At 45.8% G+C, this 19,545-nt stretch overlaps 1 protein-coding gene across 1 annotated transcript in view; it reads right to left on the bottom strand.

The window, feature by feature from the left end:
* The window catches only part of TMC2 (transmembrane channel like 2), a 70,177-nt gene extending 51,237 nt beyond the window's left edge, over positions 1 to 18,940 (bottom strand). The window contains 4 exon segments of the mRNA XM_059898671.1: positions 3,251 to 3,341; positions 13,902 to 14,054; positions 16,866 to 17,187; positions 18,907 to 18,940. Coding sequence (XP_059754654.1) covers positions 3,251 to 3,341; positions 13,902 to 14,054; positions 16,866 to 17,187; positions 18,907 to 18,940 — 600 coding nt within the window.
* Positions 18,941 to 19,545: the final 605 nt, after the last annotated feature.

The following is a 19,545-nucleotide window of genomic DNA, read 5'->3' as shown; positions in this document are numbered from 1 at the left end:
CTGTCAGGGTGCTGATAAAATCAGTATAAAATATAGTCTTGCAAGGCTGAGGACCAATGGAGTAATGAATGTTGTCAAGTGAGGCCCCTGGAGACATAGCCTGCCAGTTGGTCACTTGGCAACCACCTGACAGCCCCTCAAGGCTGTGGGCATCTTGGCCTGAAAAGGTGATGCCTGGGGGCAGGGGGCAGAGGCAGAGAGGGGCCTGGGAGAAGCTCTGCATTGAAGCTCTTTCCTTCATTGGTTTAGAGAATCAGAAAACTGAGCTTGGGCGTGTGCGGGAGAAGACCCCAACTCCCTTCCTCAGAGCTGTGTGAGATGGTAGCTGCCGTCCTCAGACTGGGTTACTAGCTGTGCGTGTCATCTTGCTAGTCAGCTGTATATAGGAAAAAAGATTTCAAACAGTGGTTGAACAAGACACAGGCACATCCTGTCCATGGATGAAATCTGGATCTGAATAAATAAAAACAACCAGTGATGCCTGAGAAATAGTACGGCAAAACAAGGAAGAAGTGATGTCATTCTTTGAAATTTTTGGAAAGCATTTCCTCCAGGATACATAATTAAATTTTGAGAGATGGCTCAATATTCTTAGTAGGATACAAAAAATATGGCTTCTAGAGTACAGGTTAGCACTTAGAGAGTTAAAAAAGAATACGGAAGGGGAAATCCCTGGCGGTCCAGTGGTTAGGACTCCGCATTTGGTCGGGGAACTAAGATCCTGCAAGCTGCATGGCGTGGCCGGGGGAGGAAAATAAAAAGTTACAGGTGAAGTATGGAAGGATTGATTACAAGGTTGCTAAAAGTGCAGTAATAAAATGAAAATGAACATTACACTTTGAGACGGAAGAAAACTGATCCAATGATATTGAGAATAAACCTGAGAAAGTTTTGAGAATGCAAAGAGAGAGAAAGCAAAGAATTAAAAACCATGAAGGAAAGTAAATACAAAGAATGGAGAGTTGGCAGCCATCCTTCTGCTAACAAAGAAGCTAGAACTGTTAGAATAGAAACACGATTGAATAGACCATTTATCAGGTATATTTGAAGAACCCATTCCTTAGTTGGGAAAAAAGTTCTGAGTGTGCAGTTGTTAAGTGGTAAATGGTTTTTAGATAAAATTAATAAATAACCCATAGATAGTTGTCAGGCAACTATAACTGAAAAGGAAGAAAAAATAAAATTCGGAATAAAAAAGATTAAAACTCAACATATGTAAAATGTAATTATGGGACTACCTATATGAAGCTTTCTGTTAATACATATGAAAATCTTAATGAAATGATCAAGTTTGGGGAAGAATATACAATATCAAAATGGCCCCAAGAAAAAGTTAAAACTTGACTACACCAATTGGAAAAACATTAAAAAATTATCAAGGGCTTCCCTGGTGGCGCAGTGGTTGAGAATCTGCCTGCCAATGCAGGGGACACGGGTTCGAGCCCTGGTCTGGGAAGATCCCACATGCCACGGAGCAACTGGGCCCGTGAGCCGCAATTACTGAGCCTGCGCGTCTGGAGCCTGTGCTCCGCAACAAGAGAGGCCGCGATGGTGAGAGGCCCGCGCACCGCGATGAAGAGTGGTCCCCACTTGCCGCAACTAGAGAAAGCCCTCGCACAGAAACGAAGACTCAACACAGTCATAAACAAATAAATAAAATAAATAAAAGAACATGAATTTCTAAAAAAAAAAAAAAAAAAAAAATTATCAAGATAGTCTATAAAATGCTTCCTGATCTGTACAGTTTTAAGGGTGTCATCTTTCAAATTTCCAAAAAAATGAAAATCATGCTCTACAAACTGATTTACAGCATAAAAAGGAGGTGATGCTATTCGTTTAATATTATAAAGCAAGTGCACCCCTAATATTAAAATATGCCAAGATAGTGTGTGTGCATGTATGTACACACATAAATTCGAATCAATCTTATGAAAATTTATGTAAAAATTGTAAATAAAATACTTGAAAAATCAGATGTGCCTGATAAAAGTAAGTTTATGAACAGAAGGGAAAGGTATTTAATAAAATCTAACATCTATTTCCAATAAAATGGAAGTCATTAAACTAGAAATAGAAGGATAATTTCTTATTGTGAGAAAGAAAATCTATTTCAAGGCAACAACTCCCATCAACTTAGTGTGAAACAGTAGAGCCATTTTCATTAAAGTAATGGAAAAGCAAAGAGACCTATTATCATCAACATCAATTGAAACTATTCTAGGATTGCTAACCCACACTTTAGAACAGGAATGATTTAGAAGAACCCAAGAAGAACACCTTTACATACACAATCAGATGAAAATGATTAGAACTAATAAGGGAGTACAATAGGGGAACCAGACAGGAATCTCTAGTTATTAAATAAATGGAAAAATGATTCCATTCACAAAAGCAACCAAAACATAAATTTTGTAGAAATAACATATGACATGGAAAAGATCTATATGAAGAAAATGACAAACTTTGCTGAAGGATATAAAAATAAGGTTCGAGAAGTATACGGTATTCTTAGATGTAAAGACTAAATATTGTACAGATAAGTCTTCCCAAATTAAATCAAGGATTTAAAAAAATTTCCAATCAAAATCTCAATGGGCTATACTGGAACTTGGCAAAGTGATTTTAAAAATGCATGTGGAAAAAAAGAATGCAAACAAAACAAAACAAAATGCATTATATACAAACAAAACAAAAGGCCTTATATAAGAATTAAGTGAATGAAAATGATAGTTTTTCAGATCAGTAGGTAAAGGAAGGATACTTCCATAAGTTCCACATTAAATATCCAATTAGAGATCATTACCCTAGCCTGAATCAGAAGCTCAGGTTATGGCATAACTCAATAAACCAGAGCTGCCCCCAATGCCCCGTCAACACTACTGTTATCCTTCTGTATGACCCTGATTACACCATGGCCCTCTGGGTCTCCACCAAATCAAAGTCTTGATTTGGGGGTTTGGAAAATAAGATCCCAGTGGATTCAACATCATTAATTCTGTGAGTTTAGTTCTTCACTGGAGAGGAAACAAGTCTCAAGTATACTGAAGCCCTCACAGATAAGTAGAGAGAAATGGACAGGATACGGTTGGTTTCCATTCCTGGATAAATTGGAATGGTTGACTGGACCTCACGCTCAGGATTCTGGGGGAGGTGGACACAAATGGTGCAGCTGGGCAGGCACTGTGATGGTCACCCAGATTCAGGAGTTGAGCAAGTCCTCCCACAGGTTTGCGGCCTCTGCACCACACACCTTAGCCATCAGCATCCTATAGGCGTAGAGTCGCTTGCCTTTCCCCTTTCCCAAGGCTCCTTCATACTTCTCCACAAATTCTTGGGCCTCCCTGGTTAGCGGGGGGAAAAAGGCAGAAATTCAATTAACACCCAAGCAAGAGAAATCTGAACTATGAGGGTGTATATGTGGTTGAAAGCCTTAAGTGTTTTATATCCCTAGTTAGAATGTAAGTTCCACGAAGGCAGGGCATTTTGTCTGTTTTGTCCACTGAAGTTTCCCAAATGCCAAGAATAGTGATTGGAACATGGTAGGCACCAGTAGGCAGAATTTTGGCTCCCATGACCTTTGCCCCTTGGTGAATGGCACAAAGGATTCTGCAGATGTAATTAAGATTACCGACTTGAAACCAGGGAGATTACCTTGGATATCTGGAAGGGCCCAGTGTAATCATGTGAGCCCTTAGAAAAAGAAGAGGAAGGCAGACGAGTCAGAGAGAGATGCAGCAAAAGCGGAAATCAGAGAAATTAGAAGAGAATTCTCCACCCTCTGTTGCTGGGGCCCCTCTGGAGGATGCCACATTGGAAAGCAAGAGAAGAAAATGAATTTCTATCAAAAGTCAGGGAACCTAGAAGAGGACCTCAAGTCCCAGGTGGGAGGGAACCACAGCCCTGCTGATACCTTGATTTTAACCTGGTGAAACCCTGAGCAGAGAATCCAGCCACACCATGCTGGACTTCTGACCAACAGAATTGTGAGCTAATAAATGAGTATTGTCTTAAACTATTAAGCTTGTAGTAATTTGTTAGAGCAGCAATAAAAAAACCAGTACAGCAGTCAGTAGGTATTTGTGGAGTGCATGAACGCTGGATGAGTGAGTGAACATCCAAGGAAGACTGCACGAGAAACACATGGATGGGTTTGTCTGTTAAATATTCTGGGTGGTGTGCTGGAGCTGGTGAGGGCTGGCTTCTGAGAACCGATTGTTAAATATTCTGGAACTTGGCCAACAAATTATTAAACTATTGGTAGCTTGAAATCGGCCATGGTGGGAGTATTTAGACTACGGGATTCAGCAAGTGCTCCAAATCAGGGTTCCCCCATCCATCCCCCCACAGAAACAGTTTATCAGGAACCACTGGATAAACCCACACAAGTAGATGAGGAATGAAGTCCTTCTCAGGGTGGGTGGAAGAAGACATTGGGTCCTGTGTGTCTGGCTGCTGTTGTTACAGCGCCCCCTGCTGGCAAAACAACCTACACCACCTCCAAAGTGCAAACGCAGGTAGTTGACGCCTGTCAAAGTTACATTCTAACCTGGGGTTAACTCCAAGGTTGGTTTTATTAGGATGTCTCAATGATGTCCTAATGTTAATAAGGCCAACTGCCTAGCTTCTGAGTCCAGGGTCAAAAGATGGATTGTATGGGATTAAGACTCCTTTGTGGGGTCAGCCCCTGTTTTCCCCCTAGGCAGCACTCATTCTGGCAGTGAGTTATCTGTGACTACCAACGACTCCAAGACACCAAAGAATGCTTTCATGAAATTCATATTTTTGTCCTCTTCCTATATCTTATGAGTGGGTAGAGACTGCTAAGCATTTGAGGTTTGTGAATTTAAATGTGACAACTTTTAAGATTTGAAGACTTCTGATAAAAATTCTCAAAAGTAGGGCTTCCCTGGTGGTGCAGTGGTTAGGAATCTGTCTGCCAATGCAGGGGACACGGGTTCGTGCCCCAGTCCGGGAAGATCCCACATGCCGCGGAGCGGCTAGGCCCGTGAGCCACAACTACTGAGCCTGCGCGTCTGGAGCCTGTGCTCCGCAACGGGAGAGGCCACGACAGTGAGAGGCCCACACACCGCGATAAAGAGTGGCCCCCGCTCGCCGCAACTGGAGAAAGCCCTTGCACAGAAACGAAGACCCAACACAGCCAAAAATAAATTAAAAAAAAAAAAAAAAAAAAAGTAAGGGCCAGCTCTTATGCCTGAGCCATTGAGCCTGGCACCAAATGCTTCTCTTCTCAATGTCCAGACTGTGTCCAGATGCCCAGAGAGCCCTTAGGAGAACAGAGGGCCCTGCCCAACGCTGGGTGCAAATTCTGAGGACCATTCACTGCAAAGAGAACAACTGATCTAACAGTTATGATGGACACAGCAAGCTTTTTTGGATCCACTGAAAGTATATAAATAATCACAACTAACATTTTTACAGCAAACCCCTTTAAACATGTCATACGTGATCAGTGTTCTTCTTACTAGAGATAGTAGTTGGTTTATGGAAATACTGGCTCTTGCACTGCACGTCCCAACTGTTGCAAATCTTACTTCTTCCCCTCCCCTCCAACAGTTTTGCACATCTTACTTTTTTTTTTGGCTGTGCCACATGGCTTGCGGGATCTTAGTTCCCCAACCAGGGATTGAATCCGCACCCTCGGCAGTGAAAGTGTGGAGGCCTAACCACTGGACCGCCAGGGAATTAATTCCCTGCAAATCTTACTTCTTCTTTTTTTTCCCCGAACAGTTCTGCAAATCTTACTTCTGTAGGGTGCTTCTGTCCCCTCCTTGTCCCCTCCTTCCAAATGGGGAACTTCCTTCAAGCTCATCTCTCCTCTTCCTCAAACCAGATGGTGTGTGGTAAATGAAGTAAAAAGGCAAAAGAAGAGAGATCCTTTGCTTTGTGGAAACTTCTAGGGGCCTGGATCTCAAGGTCACTTTTGGCAGGTGATTAGCAACCCCTCAGGTCCCTCCAACACTCGGGAGAGGAGGAAGCCATTGAGGCAAGGCTTTCCTGGGCAGCCATCCACAGACAGCACTTCAGCAGCCCCTCACATTGCCCTAGAAAGACCCTCCTTGTCGACAAAGGGGCCCAAATAACAGTTTGGAAGACACAGTCAGGGTGGCCAGCAATTACTGCTGGGAGAGAAGGGGAGTATTGTGTGGCTTTAGTGCCAGAGAGAGAGCCAGGCAGGATTCTGTGCCTCTCAGGGTGTCAGTTCTCATCTAGAAATGGGGACAATGTTACGAGACTTAAACGTGTGGATGCATGCCATGTAAGTACAGCAATTTCATTTATCAGGCAGTCACCCTTCTCCTTCTGGGGAAACAGCAGCTCCTGGAGTGGGCAGCTGATAGGATTCTTTCCTAGCCCAGGATGCTGCTGTGAGGAGACTTCTGCTCCCCAGGGGTCTGGACAAGGGGCTCAGCAATGCAGCCTTCCACAATGAGAATACTCTGAAGTTGATCCAAAGCATCTCTCAGAGAGACTACATACCTCCAAAAACTACCCCCTGGTGAAGGAGATCAGATTCAAAATTACACTTAATTTTGAGATGCAGAGGTATAAATAGACACAGGGCAGCCTGCATTTGATGGCATCCTCACAGAGCTTTGCTGTCCCATGCAGAACGTTGGGAGAATGTATCAGCCAGCCTGAAATCCAGAAGACAACCAGACAAAGGTAGGGAATACAGGTGGCCAAAGCGAGGTGGCTAGAGGTTGGAGGTGGTCAGAGGTTGAAGGTGATCTGGGCTGTGTTGGTTTGGTGTCTCCCTCTGTCCCGAAGCAGTTTTTATTTTTCAGTTGTGGAGACAAAGATCAAACAGAGGCTGAGCTCACTCTAAGTGGAAATTCAGAAGAGCCAGGTGATGGCATCTGTTCTAGAGGTGTCACTGAATCAATTTAAGGGCAGTTGAGTTTAACCAAGCATGCCTGGCTTCCCATATGTGGTGGTTTTAAACTATGTCAGCAACTTATTTGACATTCCTCCCTTTAAAATGTAGAACTGGGGAATTCCCTGGCTGTTCAGTGGTTAGGACTCTGCGTGTTCACTGCTGAGGGCCTGGGTTCAATACCTGGTCGGGGAACTAAGATCCCACAAGCCAAGTGGCGCAGCCAAAAAAAAAAGAATTGAATTCTCCTCCACTTGAATGCAGGACAGACTTAGCGATGTGCTTCCAATGAATAGAAAGTGGTAGAAGTGACAGTTTATGACTTCTGAGACTAGGACATAAAAGGTATTGTGACTTCCCCCTTGAAATCCCCCTCTTCTGGGGGAAGCCAGCTGCCATGTTATGAGGACACTCAAGCAGCCTGTGGAGAGGCCTGTATGGAGAGAAACTGAGGCCCTTACTAACAAACAGAACCAACTTGTCATCCATTTGTGTGAGCAACCTTGGAAGTGGATTCACCAGCCCCAGTCATCTGAAGCCTGAAGCCCTGACCAACACCTTGACTCAACCTTATGAGAGACTCCAAGTCAGAACTGCCCAGCTAAGCTGCTTTGGAATTTCTGACCAACAGAAGATAATAAGTGTTTATTATTGTTTTAAACTACTAAGTTTTGGGGTAATTTATTACGTAGCACTGGAAAATTAATACTCTGTAGAATCCAAACCACTGATCTCTGTGGTGCATATACATTTAGGATTGTCCTGTTTGCTTGGTGGACTGACCCTTTTATCATTATGTAGTGTTTCTCTATGTCCTTGGTAATTTTCTTTACTCTGAAATTGACTTTGTCTGATATTTACATAGCTTCTCCTGCTATCTTTTGGTTAAGGTTTGCATGGTATATTTTCTTCCACCCTTTACTCTCAACATAGGATATATTTAAAGTGAGTTTCTTATAGACTGCATGTAGTTGGGTCATCTTTTATTTTTTTAAATTAATTAATTTATTTAAATAAATTTATTTATTTTATTTATTTTTGTTTTTGGCTGTGTTGGGTCTTCGTTGCTGTGCGTGGGCTTTCTCTAGTTGCGGCGAGTGGGGGCTACTCTTTGTTGTGGTGCGTGGGCTTCTCATTGCAGCGGCTTCTCTTGTTGTGGAGCAGGGGCTCTAGGCATGCGGGCTTCGGTAGTTGTGGCACGCGGGTTCAGTAGTTATGGCTCACAGGCTCTAGAGCACAGGCTCAGTAGTTGTGGCACGCGGGCTCAGCAGTTATGGCTCACAGGCTCTAGAGCACAGGCTCAGTAGTTGTGGCACATGGGCTTAGTTGCTCTGCGGCATGTGGGATCTTCCCAGATCAGGGCTCGAACCCTTGTCCCCTGCATTGGCAGGAGGATTCTTAACACTGCGCCACCAGGGAAGCCCCGGGTCATCTTTTAAATCCAGTCTGCCAATCTCTGTCTTTTAATTGATGTATTTAGACCACTAACATGTAATGTAATTATTTATATGTTACAGTTTAAACACGTCATTTTATTTCTTGTTTTCTGTTTGTTCTGTTTTTCATTTCTGCTTTCCTTTTTCCCTGTCTTCTTGAATATTTTTTAGGATTCCATGTTGTTTTACCTACAGTGTTTTCGAGTATATCAATTTGTATAGCCTTTTCAATAGTTGCTCTAGGTATTACTATATGTCTATCTCTATCTGCCATCCATCTATCTGTTATCTATCTGTCTACCTAGCTAGCTAGCTAGCTAGCTATCTCTATGTATTATCAAAATCCACTGGTGCATTTTACTATTTAGAATGAAGTGTAGAATCTTATTTCTCTTTATGTCCCTTTATCCTCCCCATTTATAATTGTCTTAACTATTTCATCTGCATTGTTGAGAACCACATTAGGTGGTGTTTTAATTTTTGCTTCAACTGTCAAACATAATTTTAAAAATCAAGAGGAGAAGGTAAATCCATGGTATTTTCCAAGATTTTTGCTCTCACCATGTTCTTCCTTCCTGATGTTCCAAGATTCCTTCTTTTACCATTTCCTTTATGTTTAGAGAACTTCCTTTAGTTATACTTTATGGTAGGTCTGCTGGTGACATATTCTTTTAGTTTTCCTTCATCTCAGAATGTCTTGATTTCTCCTTTATTCCTGAAGGATGTTTCTGCTGGATATAGAATTCTGGACTGACAATTCTTTTCATTTAGCACTTGAAGAATCTTTATGTCACCTCCTCTGTCCTCCATGGTTTCTGATGAGAAATTTGCTGTCATTCTAACTGTTTTTCCTTTATAGTAATGCATTGTTTCTCTCTGACTCTTAAAAGTATTCAGAAGTTTGACCATGGTGTGTATTGGCATGGATTACTTTGGATTTATCCTGTTGGGGTTTTGTTTAGCTTTTTGAATCTGTAAGTTTTGCCAAATTTAAGAAATTTTCAGTCATTGTATCTTTGAAGACTTTTTCAGTCCCACCCTCTTTCTCTTCTTTTGAGACTCCATTTTTTTCTTTCATCATCTAGGGATTTGGAGGAGACACTAATGTTAGATCATTTATAATAATCCTACATGTCCCTGAGGCTCTGTTCACTATTTTCCCCAGACTATTTTCTCTCTGTTGTTCAGATTGATTTGTCTTGTTCTACCTTCACTTTCATTGATTCTCTACTCAGTTCTCTCCATTCTGCTGTTGAGCCCATTCATTGAGCTTTAAAAAGTTTTAGTTACTATATTTTCTACTTCTAAAATTTCCAGTTGTTCTTCTTTATATCCTCTATTCATTTTCTGAGACTTTCTATTTCTTCATTTGTTTCATGTGTTCATAATTGCTCACTGAAACATTTTTATGATGGTTTCTTTAAAATCTTTGTCAGATAATTCTAACGTATATGTCCTCTTGATGTTAGCATCTGTTGATTATCTTTTATCATTCAAGCTTGAGATTTTCCTCGTTCTTGGTATGATGAGTGAGTTTTCAACTGAAGCCTGGAATTTGAGATATTATGTTATGAGACTCTGGATCTTATTTAAATATTGTGTTTTAGCAGGCCTCCTCTGACACTGCTCCAATAGGTGAAGGGGGATGCTGCCTGCTTACTTCTAGGTGGAAGTCCAGATTATTCACTTGGCCTCCTTTGATACCTGGGGCTGGGCTGGAGCTCCTTGTTACTGCTGAGCAGGGATGGGAGTTCAGGCTCCCACAAGCCTTCCACTCATATCCTCCTGGCTTGAAGAGATACCTTGTTACTGTCAGGTGGTGGTGAAAGTTCAGACTCCCCATGTAGTCTCCACTGACACCACAGGGAGAGGGAGGGCTCATTACTGCCCAGTGGGGATGAGAGTCCCTGCTCCTCACTTGGCCTTCTCTGACATTTGATGGGGGTGTTAGGGGCACCATGTTACAGCCTGGCAAGGGAGGAAATGTAGGCTTCTCCACTTGGCTTTTGCTGCCAGGCTGGGGCTACAGCTGCTCATTTGTTTATGGTGTTTGGCAGGAGTAGGGTTGTTATTGTTTACAAGTCTTCTGTCTTCCCAGGCTGTCCCTTTTCTGGTCCTTTGGCTAGAGACAGCAGACTTTTCTTGAGGTGCTTTTGTGTGTGTCTGTTAGTGTTTGGGGGCAGCCAGCTTCTCCAATATCCAGTCTGGATATACAGGCAAAAAGGAAAATTGGAACTCAATACTCTGTCATTCATTTGACCCCGAGGTCCTTAGCCAGTCTGCCTTTCTTCTCTCCACCTTTCTGAGTCTCTTATGTTTGCTTTACACATAATATCCAGGGTTTCAGTTGTACTTAGTGGGAAGACTATGGAGAAGTATATCAACTCCATCTTCCTAGAAGTGGAATTCTTCAGATCTCACTTTGGGTAATTTTCTAACACATTAGGTTTCTGACAAAGCTGAGTGACATACCTGATTAATTCTATGATTAAAGCAAACATCCCTGACTCATGGGCACTAGAAACTCTTTTGCCAACATCACAGCCTGCCTCGTGTCATTATTAATGATGTACATTAATAATGTCTTCTCTGATTCATCTTTGTTCCCCATCCTCATCTCTCAGGGTTCAGCACAGTGTCTGGAACAAGATGTTCAAGCTTTAATAGCAATAACTACTATCTATTAATTGCATATTATATGCTGGGTACTTAAATATTTTTTATTTCTCAGAACAACTCTGCAGGTAGATATTATTATTCCTACTTTACAAAAGACAGCTGTGAGGCTCAGAGAGGTTAAGGGAAGGAAACCAGCCTGAGGGGGATTGAATAGCCAGTCAAACCATCAGGTATGGTAGAGGTGTGAAGACAGGCTTGCCCCAATTCCCTGCTGTTGCTCTTTATGCCTTGCCATCCTTCTTTGATTGTCTACAACAACTGTGCCAGCTGCCTGAGTGGGTCAGAGACTGGGGTCCCCACACCATTGCTTCTAAAAAAAGATGTAGTCTGGGGATGCTATCTGCAGATCTGCAACTGAAGACTTTACTGCCAGAAGAGGAAATCATACAGGAGGCAAAGGGGTGTATTCTAGAATGTCTAGTAATCCTAGAGAAGCAGTTACAATTTAAGAGTGCAAGTTCTGGAGGCAGAATTCCTGAGTTCAAATTCTGGCCAGACCACTAAACTCACTGTTTAGCCTTGGACAAATTACTAGATTGCTCTGTGTCTCAGTTTGCTCATCAGTAAAATGGGGGCAATAATAATGGTACTTACATCAAAGGGTGATTATGAGGATTAAATGAATTGTTACACACCCAGCACTCAGAACAGTGCCTGGCACATAGGGAGCACTCAGCAAATGTAAAAAGAAAGAATATTAAAAGATGAATAAGAAACAGCTCTGCAAACAAGAGCATCCAGTCAAGTGAGGGCCTTAGGGGTCAAAGAGGCAGTAACTAACTCAGCCTGAATGCAGGGAGGGGCAATGGGGACTTCCCTGCAGAGGGGACACCTGGCCTGAGTCTCAGAGGGTAGGAACTAGCCAGGTGGGAGGGCAGAGGCACCAGTGGAGCTGAGACCCAGAGGCTGGAGAGCCTGAGTCTGGGATAAGGAGTCTTGCAAGAGGGAAAAGGAGGGGAGACCTGCTCCAGTGGGAGAGACAAGAGTCTTTTCAGCTTCTAGGGCCTTAGCCACTTCCCACCCCCACCAAGAGCAGGAACCCTGCCCCCAGGTCTGGAGGAGATGCAGACTTCTCCTCAGGGCAGCTGAATGGCCCTCAGGGATTTTCATGGTCCCAGAGACTTCCAGCCAGCTGGAGATCTCATTTCCATAAGCATCAAGGTTGCTCTTTTTCCACTGTTAATAAAAGATGTGTTCCGGTGACACCTGAGTGGGGATGAGGTTCTGTTAGACCGACAGATGGAAGGAGGAAGAACTCGGCTCTGGGGGAGCAGGGAGAAGAGACTCAGAAAAAGGGAGCTGGGAAGGCAGACAGCCTGCTGCCTGAAGCTGTACCTACTGCCCAAACTGTCGCCACCATTCACCTGTGATGACTTAAATTTAAATAAATGAAATAAAACAGAAATTCAGTTTCTCAATTGCACTGACTACTTTTCAAGTGCTCACTAGTTTCATGTGACTGGAGGCTACTCTATTAGTGCAGATTTAGAACATTTCCATCATCCCAGAAAGTTCTGTTGGTCAGCACTGGCCTGGAGGCACCGAAGGGAGGCATTTCTTCCTGCAGCTGAGTTGGAGACAATGTAATAATTTGCAAGACAGTGGAGTAAGCTCTGTTTACCAGGCTCCTTCCTAGTCAGGGTTTGCACAGCCAGCATCTTTGCTGTGCCTCCGAGACACAGTGAGGCTGAACGTCAAAATATGTCTGCCAAGGGCTTCCCTGGTGGCGCAGTGGTTGAGAGTCTGCCTGCCAGTGCAGGGGACACGGCTTCGAGCCCTGGTCTGGGAAGATCCCACATGCCGCGGAGCGACTAAGCCGGTGAGCCACGGCTACTGAGCCTGCGCGTCTGGAGCCTGTGCTCCGCAGCGGGAGAGGCCGCGACGGTGAGAGGCCCGCGCGCCGCGATGAAGAGTGGCCCCCGCTTGCCGCAACTAGAGAAAGCCCTCGCACAGAAACGAAGACCCAACACAGCCAAAAATAAATATAAATAAATAAATAAATTTATTTAAAAAAATATATATATGTCTGCCAAATTGTTCTATGTGATAAAGGGCGAGGCATTTGACTTGAGCAATGAGGAAAATCAGGTGTGAGAGGAACCAGGGAAAATGGCTTCTTATACAGAGGGAAGGAGGAAGGGAGCCATTCCAATCTTGTGGCAGAAAGACCGAGGTGGGACTTGGGGGAAGACGGTAACACTGAATGGGACTTTTTTAGGAAAAACGTCCTGCCCTTCTCTCAAAACTGCAGCAGAGAGTCAAGAGCCATAAAATGCATGGTGGGCTGGCCCATGATATGGAAACCAGGGAAATAGCTGAGTTGCAAATAGGAGTCAGGGGCGTGGGCACCAGGCCAGGCAATGTTCATGGAACCTCACTGCAAGCTTGGCCCTGTGTTAGGCATTTGGGACACAAGTGTAGCTAAGACAGCCCCTCCGCCTGCTCTCCACACTGCAAGGGTGAGTGTATGACACGGGGAGAGATTCTAGTGCTTAGAGAACACAAAAGAGGTCTGAACTTGTTGAGATGGGGGTCATGGAAAGTCCCCCCACCCCGCCCCCAAGGAAGGCATGTCTTTTTGGTTGTGAGGGAGGTGCGGAAGCCACCAGGTGGGGCGCGGGACAGAGAGGTGGCCTGGCAGTGGAGGGGGGTGCGTAGCCGGAGGGCCACGATCCTCCTTGTCTTCCGCCAGGCCCTGCTCGGTGCTGGCCAACGGCAGGGCCCGATGGCCAGTTGCGTGCTGGGGATGAGGTGACCAAAGCAGGGTGGGAGGGTGAACCCCCCTTCTTGTTGAGCCCCCTTGGAGTGGAGAGGAGGAAGGGACTCCCGCGCCCATCAGAGGAGCTGAGCCTTCTGGACGGGGAGGGCCCTGGCCGACCACCACTGCTCACCTGAGCTCCGCCAGCTTCGTCGCCATGGGCCAGGGCTTGGTCCGCATGGTGGCGATGAGCTTCTTCTTGTCTTCCACCTGCTCCAGAATCCGGGCCAGTTCCTCCTCAGACAGAGGCTCCCCACCGGAGGTGCTGGAGGCCGAGGAGGATGACCTGGAGCAGAGGCGGGGTGGAGCAGAGGGGAGTGAGGAGGCGGCGGGGGTCCTCGGGGGCACTGTGGGATGTGAGGAGCCCACCGCAAGACGCTCCCAGCTCCTGCCCACACAGGCCTGTGCCGCTCAGAGCCCTCCGCGACTCCCCCCACCTGGCAGAGGAGGCCACCCTTCTTGCTGGAGCCCAGGGCCCCTCGAGGGCTGCCTCCTCAAACTCCACGCCTCTGAGTCCTCCCCGCGCTGCACACCCTCGCTCGTGCAGGGCTGACCAGTGGAAATATAATGTGAGCCATGTATCGTAATTTTAAATTTTCTAGTCGCTATATTGACATGGTAAAAGGACATGGCCATATTAATTTTAATAATACATTTCATTTAACCCAGTATATGAAAAATTTATAATTTATAATTACAGTAATGTAATCGGTGTAAAAATTATTAATGAGACATTTTACAGTCTTTTTGTACTGTCTTCAAAACCCAGTGTTCATCTTGTACTCACCGTGGATGTCAATTCAGGCACAAAATTTTCCTTGAACATATTTAATCTGTACTTGGATTTCATAAAATTTAGTTGAAAAAGTAGATTTACATATCCAAATTGTTTTAGACATACTTAAAAGTTTCCTTGTAAATGAATAAAGTAACAGAATATAATTTTCCTTTGATGTTCACATCTGCACTGACAAAACTAGTTTGTCTTTTTTTTTTTTTTTTTTTTCCCCGAAGAAATGCTTTGGCTTCAAAGTTAAATCAACTTCAGAACTACATCTGTCTGTCCAAGTTAAGTAAATTTTTTAACTCAGTGGTATTAACATCAGATTAAAATTAAATTGAATTAAAAATTCAGTTCCTCAGTCACACCAGCCACATTTCAAATGCCTAGCATGTGGCTAGTGGCTATTGTATGGAACAGCACAGCTGCAGAGACCTTCCAGCTGGAGGGTATGACCCTCACCATCTCCCAGACAAGACTGTGTGCTCGCCTGCCACAAAATCCAAGTTCTTGTCTGTGCTACTCACAGCCTCCTTCGCTCATGAAAAGGCTTGACTCTCAGCTGAGATGGCAGCAGCTGACAGGGGGTGAGGGAGGGGCTGGAGAAGGGCCTGGCCAGCCTTTTTAGCACGTTTGATAAATGGAAATATCAGGATGTGGGCTTGGGTTACCACAGGTTTTAGAGACCAGTTTGCCTCTGTGAGTTTAGCTTCTGATCAACTCCTGAGGAGCAAGGAGAGGTCACAGGAGTGAGGTGGAGAAGTGGGGGGGGGGGACCCTAGCTCTTAAATGCTGGAAAGCCTAGAGCACGGGGATTTTTTGCCATATCTCACCATCCCCACCACCCCAGGATATCTGCCTTTGAGTCTTTGCATAAGTTGTTCCCTCAGTTTGGGTGGTGGTAGGGGGGTGGGACATTCAGTCATTGCTTGTTCAAATTCCACCTGGGCTTCAAAGTCTTATTGAAATATTTACCTTCTTCGTGGAGGAACCCCAGCTTCCCAGCAACATGCTCTTCATCAAATCCTTTCTTGCATACATATTGCCTTCTGCTTTGTGTTGTGATAAGCTGATGCCCATGTCCTACCTCCCCTGCTAGACTGTCAGTTTCTGAGGAACAGGACTGGATATTTTTCATCTCTCTATACCCTGCCATGGCACTCAGCTGAAAATGGTACAAATGAGTCCTTGTCTGCATCCCTTACTTTGCATCTGCCATCCAGACAGGATTGGGACCACCTCCTTCTAAAGTTCCGGACACTCTGGGGCCTGTCAGTAATGCATTCAAGTCCTCTCTAAGTTGCTAAGGACACCATGCACCCTTTACCCTGTTAGCTCAGGTCTAGGGACAACCAGACAGTAGACAAAAGCCCTAACTGAGCCAGGGATGGCTGGCAGGGGTGACAGAAGAAATCAGTGGCCCCTTTTGTGGGCCTTAATTTCCTCTCTGTAAAGTTGGAGATGTACAGTGGAACACCTGAGTGAGGGTGTGGACAAGGAAGGTTTATTAGAAACCATGGGAAGGAGCATCAGCTCTTTGCCATAGTCCTGGTATCTCTGTTTCCAAAGCCTCCCAGCCCATTATCAATGGGGATTCTTAGAACATCCTGAGAAGTGATGCAAAGTAAAGTGGAAGAGGGAGGCAAAGAGAGGGAGATGTCCCATCAAAATTGGTAGCAAAAAATGAAACTAAAATCCCAACTTGCTGATTCCATAAACTGGCTCTATCTACTAACCCCTGTATGCAGATGCTAATGGAACAAAGGAAACACAGCAAGTAAATCAAACCCCCAAATCCTGGAATTTCAGAGCTGGTAGAACTTTTGAAGTTCTTCTAGATCAAAGCCACATTTCACAGAAGAGGACACAGGTCAGCTTAGGAAATGGTGTGCTTAAGCCCTGGAATGACTCCTAAATCCAATTTTGTTCATTTCTCTCAGCTCCTCATCAAGAGCTGTGGTGAGTCACCAGCTCACCCTGGTGAGGAGAATTGGGATCTTTTCTCACCCTGCTGCCATGTCACCTCCCCACTCAGAGCTCCACTTGTACCTGCGCTCCAGGAGGGGTTTGAGTCGGAGAGTGTGCAGTGGCCACTCAACCTGAGATGGCTGTGATCCTCATCCCGGTTCCGCCCCCAGCCGCGAAGAGCTTGGCAGGGGCAAAGGCAGGGACAAAGAAAAGAGAGCAGGGGCCGCCCGTTTATGGGAGAGAATGAGGGGGGAAGAAGACACCTGGCCCGTATCAAGGGAGGAAGCAGGGCTGGAAGGAGAGGGAGAGCGCGGATTGAAACGCGCCTGAAGCCTGGTCACAACATACCTGTGTTTCTTCAGCTGCTTCCACATCTCCTCCTTCCTCGGCACCTCCTTTTCCTTCTTTGGAGGTGCTTGGTGCTCCCTGAGGGAAGCTCTCCCGTCCCTCTTCCTCCTCCCTCCGCAGGTCTTCTCTGCCGAGCCTCGCTCCCGTTCCCCCAGCTGCTCTCTGTGTCGTCCCCTGCGCTCTGCCTGCTTCCTCCGGGGAGACCCCGACCCCGGGCTGCCCCCGGCCTGCTCCTTCTGGCCAGGTGGGGCTTGGCGCCTGCCCGGCGCGTTCTTGGCTTTGTAAGTCCGCTTCCTCGAGGGTCTCCTCCCGGACCTGTCACCTGCAGGGGCAGGGAATGAACAGTTCTGGCCTCACGGGCCTCGACCCCAGGAAAGTGCCCCCAGCTGTGAGAAATCAGATGTTCAAGATGCTTCCTGGAGCTTATTGGTTCCAAAAGCCACCTCTTTCAGACAGAGCCTCTGGTCTCGGCTGAGAGCTAATGTCTCCCTCCTCTGACCGGCTGGCACTCCCACACTCTCACCTAAACCTCAGCTAGAGACCCAGACACATGCCTTCCTCTGCTTGGGGGTGCAGTCCCTTGGGTCAGAGCTCAGTCCTCTCCTGACGCCCAGGGCCGAGGCCAAGCGTGAGCCTCTGTTTGGTAAGGCTGGAAGACTGAGACGCGGAGGGCCTGCTGGCTCCATTCTCCAAGGGCTGTCCCCTCATGTGCCCCACCTGGCACGAGGGAAGGGATGGGGCGGGGTGGGGGGGGGGGTGAGAGCAGCGGAGTCGGTTCCCATCCTGTGCCTCAGCGCTGCTCCCACGTTGTTGCTGTTATTTTAAACCATGACTTTATAGCACTGGCAAATGGCCCGGCTGAGCAGAATCTACTCTACAGTGTGAACTTTCCCCAGCAGCTTGCCCAACACCTAGTGTAATAAGCACAACTATCCCATCTGGGCAGTTACACATTAAATGCAGGAAAAATTGTAATGAGGTTCTGGTATTCATAAGCAACCTCTCCACCACTTACTAGCAGGGTGTCTTTGAGCCAGTCACTTAACCTCTCTGAGTCTCAGCTCATCTCTAACATGGGGATGTTACTACTCCATCAGCTTGTTAATGAACATGACACAGTGACTGACTTCTGAGAACGGACGTCATTACTCTGATATTCTTATCCAGAAATAAGATCTTTTTACTTGTATAAAGAACACAGGTTTGGAGCTAGGCCAGTCTGCCTGAAAATATCAGTTCTATCATTTACTTATCTCTGTGATCACAGATAAATTACTTAACTTTTCTGCACCTCAGTTTCCTCACCTGTAAAATGGCTCTAGTAGCCACTATTTCCCTACATAGTTAGGTTAATTTAAAACAGGAATGAAGGGTCTGACTCATGAGAGGTACTCAACAAAGGCCCTCCTCCTTCCCTCCCGCCTCCAGCCTGCCTTGCCATTTTTGTGCTCTATGTGGGCATCACCTGGAACCTGATCTGGCTGCAGAGCACAGGTTCTCACTTTTCACAGTGGCTCCCCATCCAGGCTTTTCTGCAATGACTAGGGAGATTTTCCCAACAGAGCTGTGAGAGCCCCAACTTTGGGCAGGGCAGGGCAGAGTGGAGTTTCGTCACCCAGCATCCCGAGCAGCAGTCCCATCCGTGATGGAGTCCAGGACAAGGAGTCCCAGGTTCTCAAATTCTTGCCTCTGTCCACTCCTTTTCCAGCCTCTCAAGGTTTTGCATGCAATGTAGCAGCCACAGAGAGTTTTCCTCGCTGCTCCCTGACCCTTGAGCTTTACATTCTGAGAAGCAAGCCACCCCGTGAAACAGCAACCAAAACTGGCCACTGGTGGATTTGGGCAGAGTAAGCTGGGGATTCAGAGTCTGGATATTTGGGCCTGAAACCTTGTTCTGCTGGTTATTACCTCGGTAACACTGGGCAGGTTTCTTGTTCTCTCTGAGTCAGTTTTCTCGTGAGTATGCTGTTGGTGGTCTACCCAGATCTCCATTATCTGGCTGTGGCATTGTCCCTTAGCTGCTGTGCATGTTGGCTCTTACAGTTCACAGCTTCTCCTTTCCCAAGGGAGCCCATGGTTGATGGAAACCATCTTGGGAAATGTCTGGGAGTTTACATCCCTCCCCTCTCCTCAAGTCAGCTGACAGCCAATTGCTAGCTGATATGGGGTACAAAAAGTCCAGTCCTCTGGCCTACAGGCAGAGCAAGTCTGTGGTTCATTCACTCTCCAGAGCTCCCCATGGGATCAGGCAGAGGCTAGACCCCAGCTGAACACACAGCTTTGCTCAGCTCCTTCCCTTGATCTGTCCTGCTTCCCTTACTCCTTGTCTCCTGAGAGCTGCCTTCAATAAATCACATGCACAAGAATCCCCATCTCAGGCTCTGCTTCCAGGGGACCTGATTTATCTATAGGCATCTATCTCAAAGTGTGGTAGGTAAATCCAACTGAGATAATATCTATACAAGTGTGATGTAAGGGGAGCATGCTGGATTTAGCAAACAGAATTTGCTCTGTGGTTCAGAGATAAACTATCCAGAGTTCTCTTCTTGGATCTCAAACTAGGATACTGGTAGAATCCAAGAAGCACAGTGGTGGGCTTCACCCAAACCTGAGGAAGATATTCTGGAGAAAGAAACTTCTAAGCTGAGACCTAGAGTGAAAATAGAGTGTGTGTGGGTGT

Source organism: Balaenoptera ricei, chromosome 15 (genome assembly GCF_028023285.1).
Source record: "Balaenoptera ricei isolate mBalRic1 chromosome 15, mBalRic1.hap2, whole genome shotgun sequence".
NCBI lineage: Eukaryota > Metazoa > Chordata > Mammalia > Artiodactyla > Balaenopteridae > Balaenoptera > Balaenoptera ricei.
This window is presented reverse-complemented; position numbering and strand designations above follow the sequence as displayed.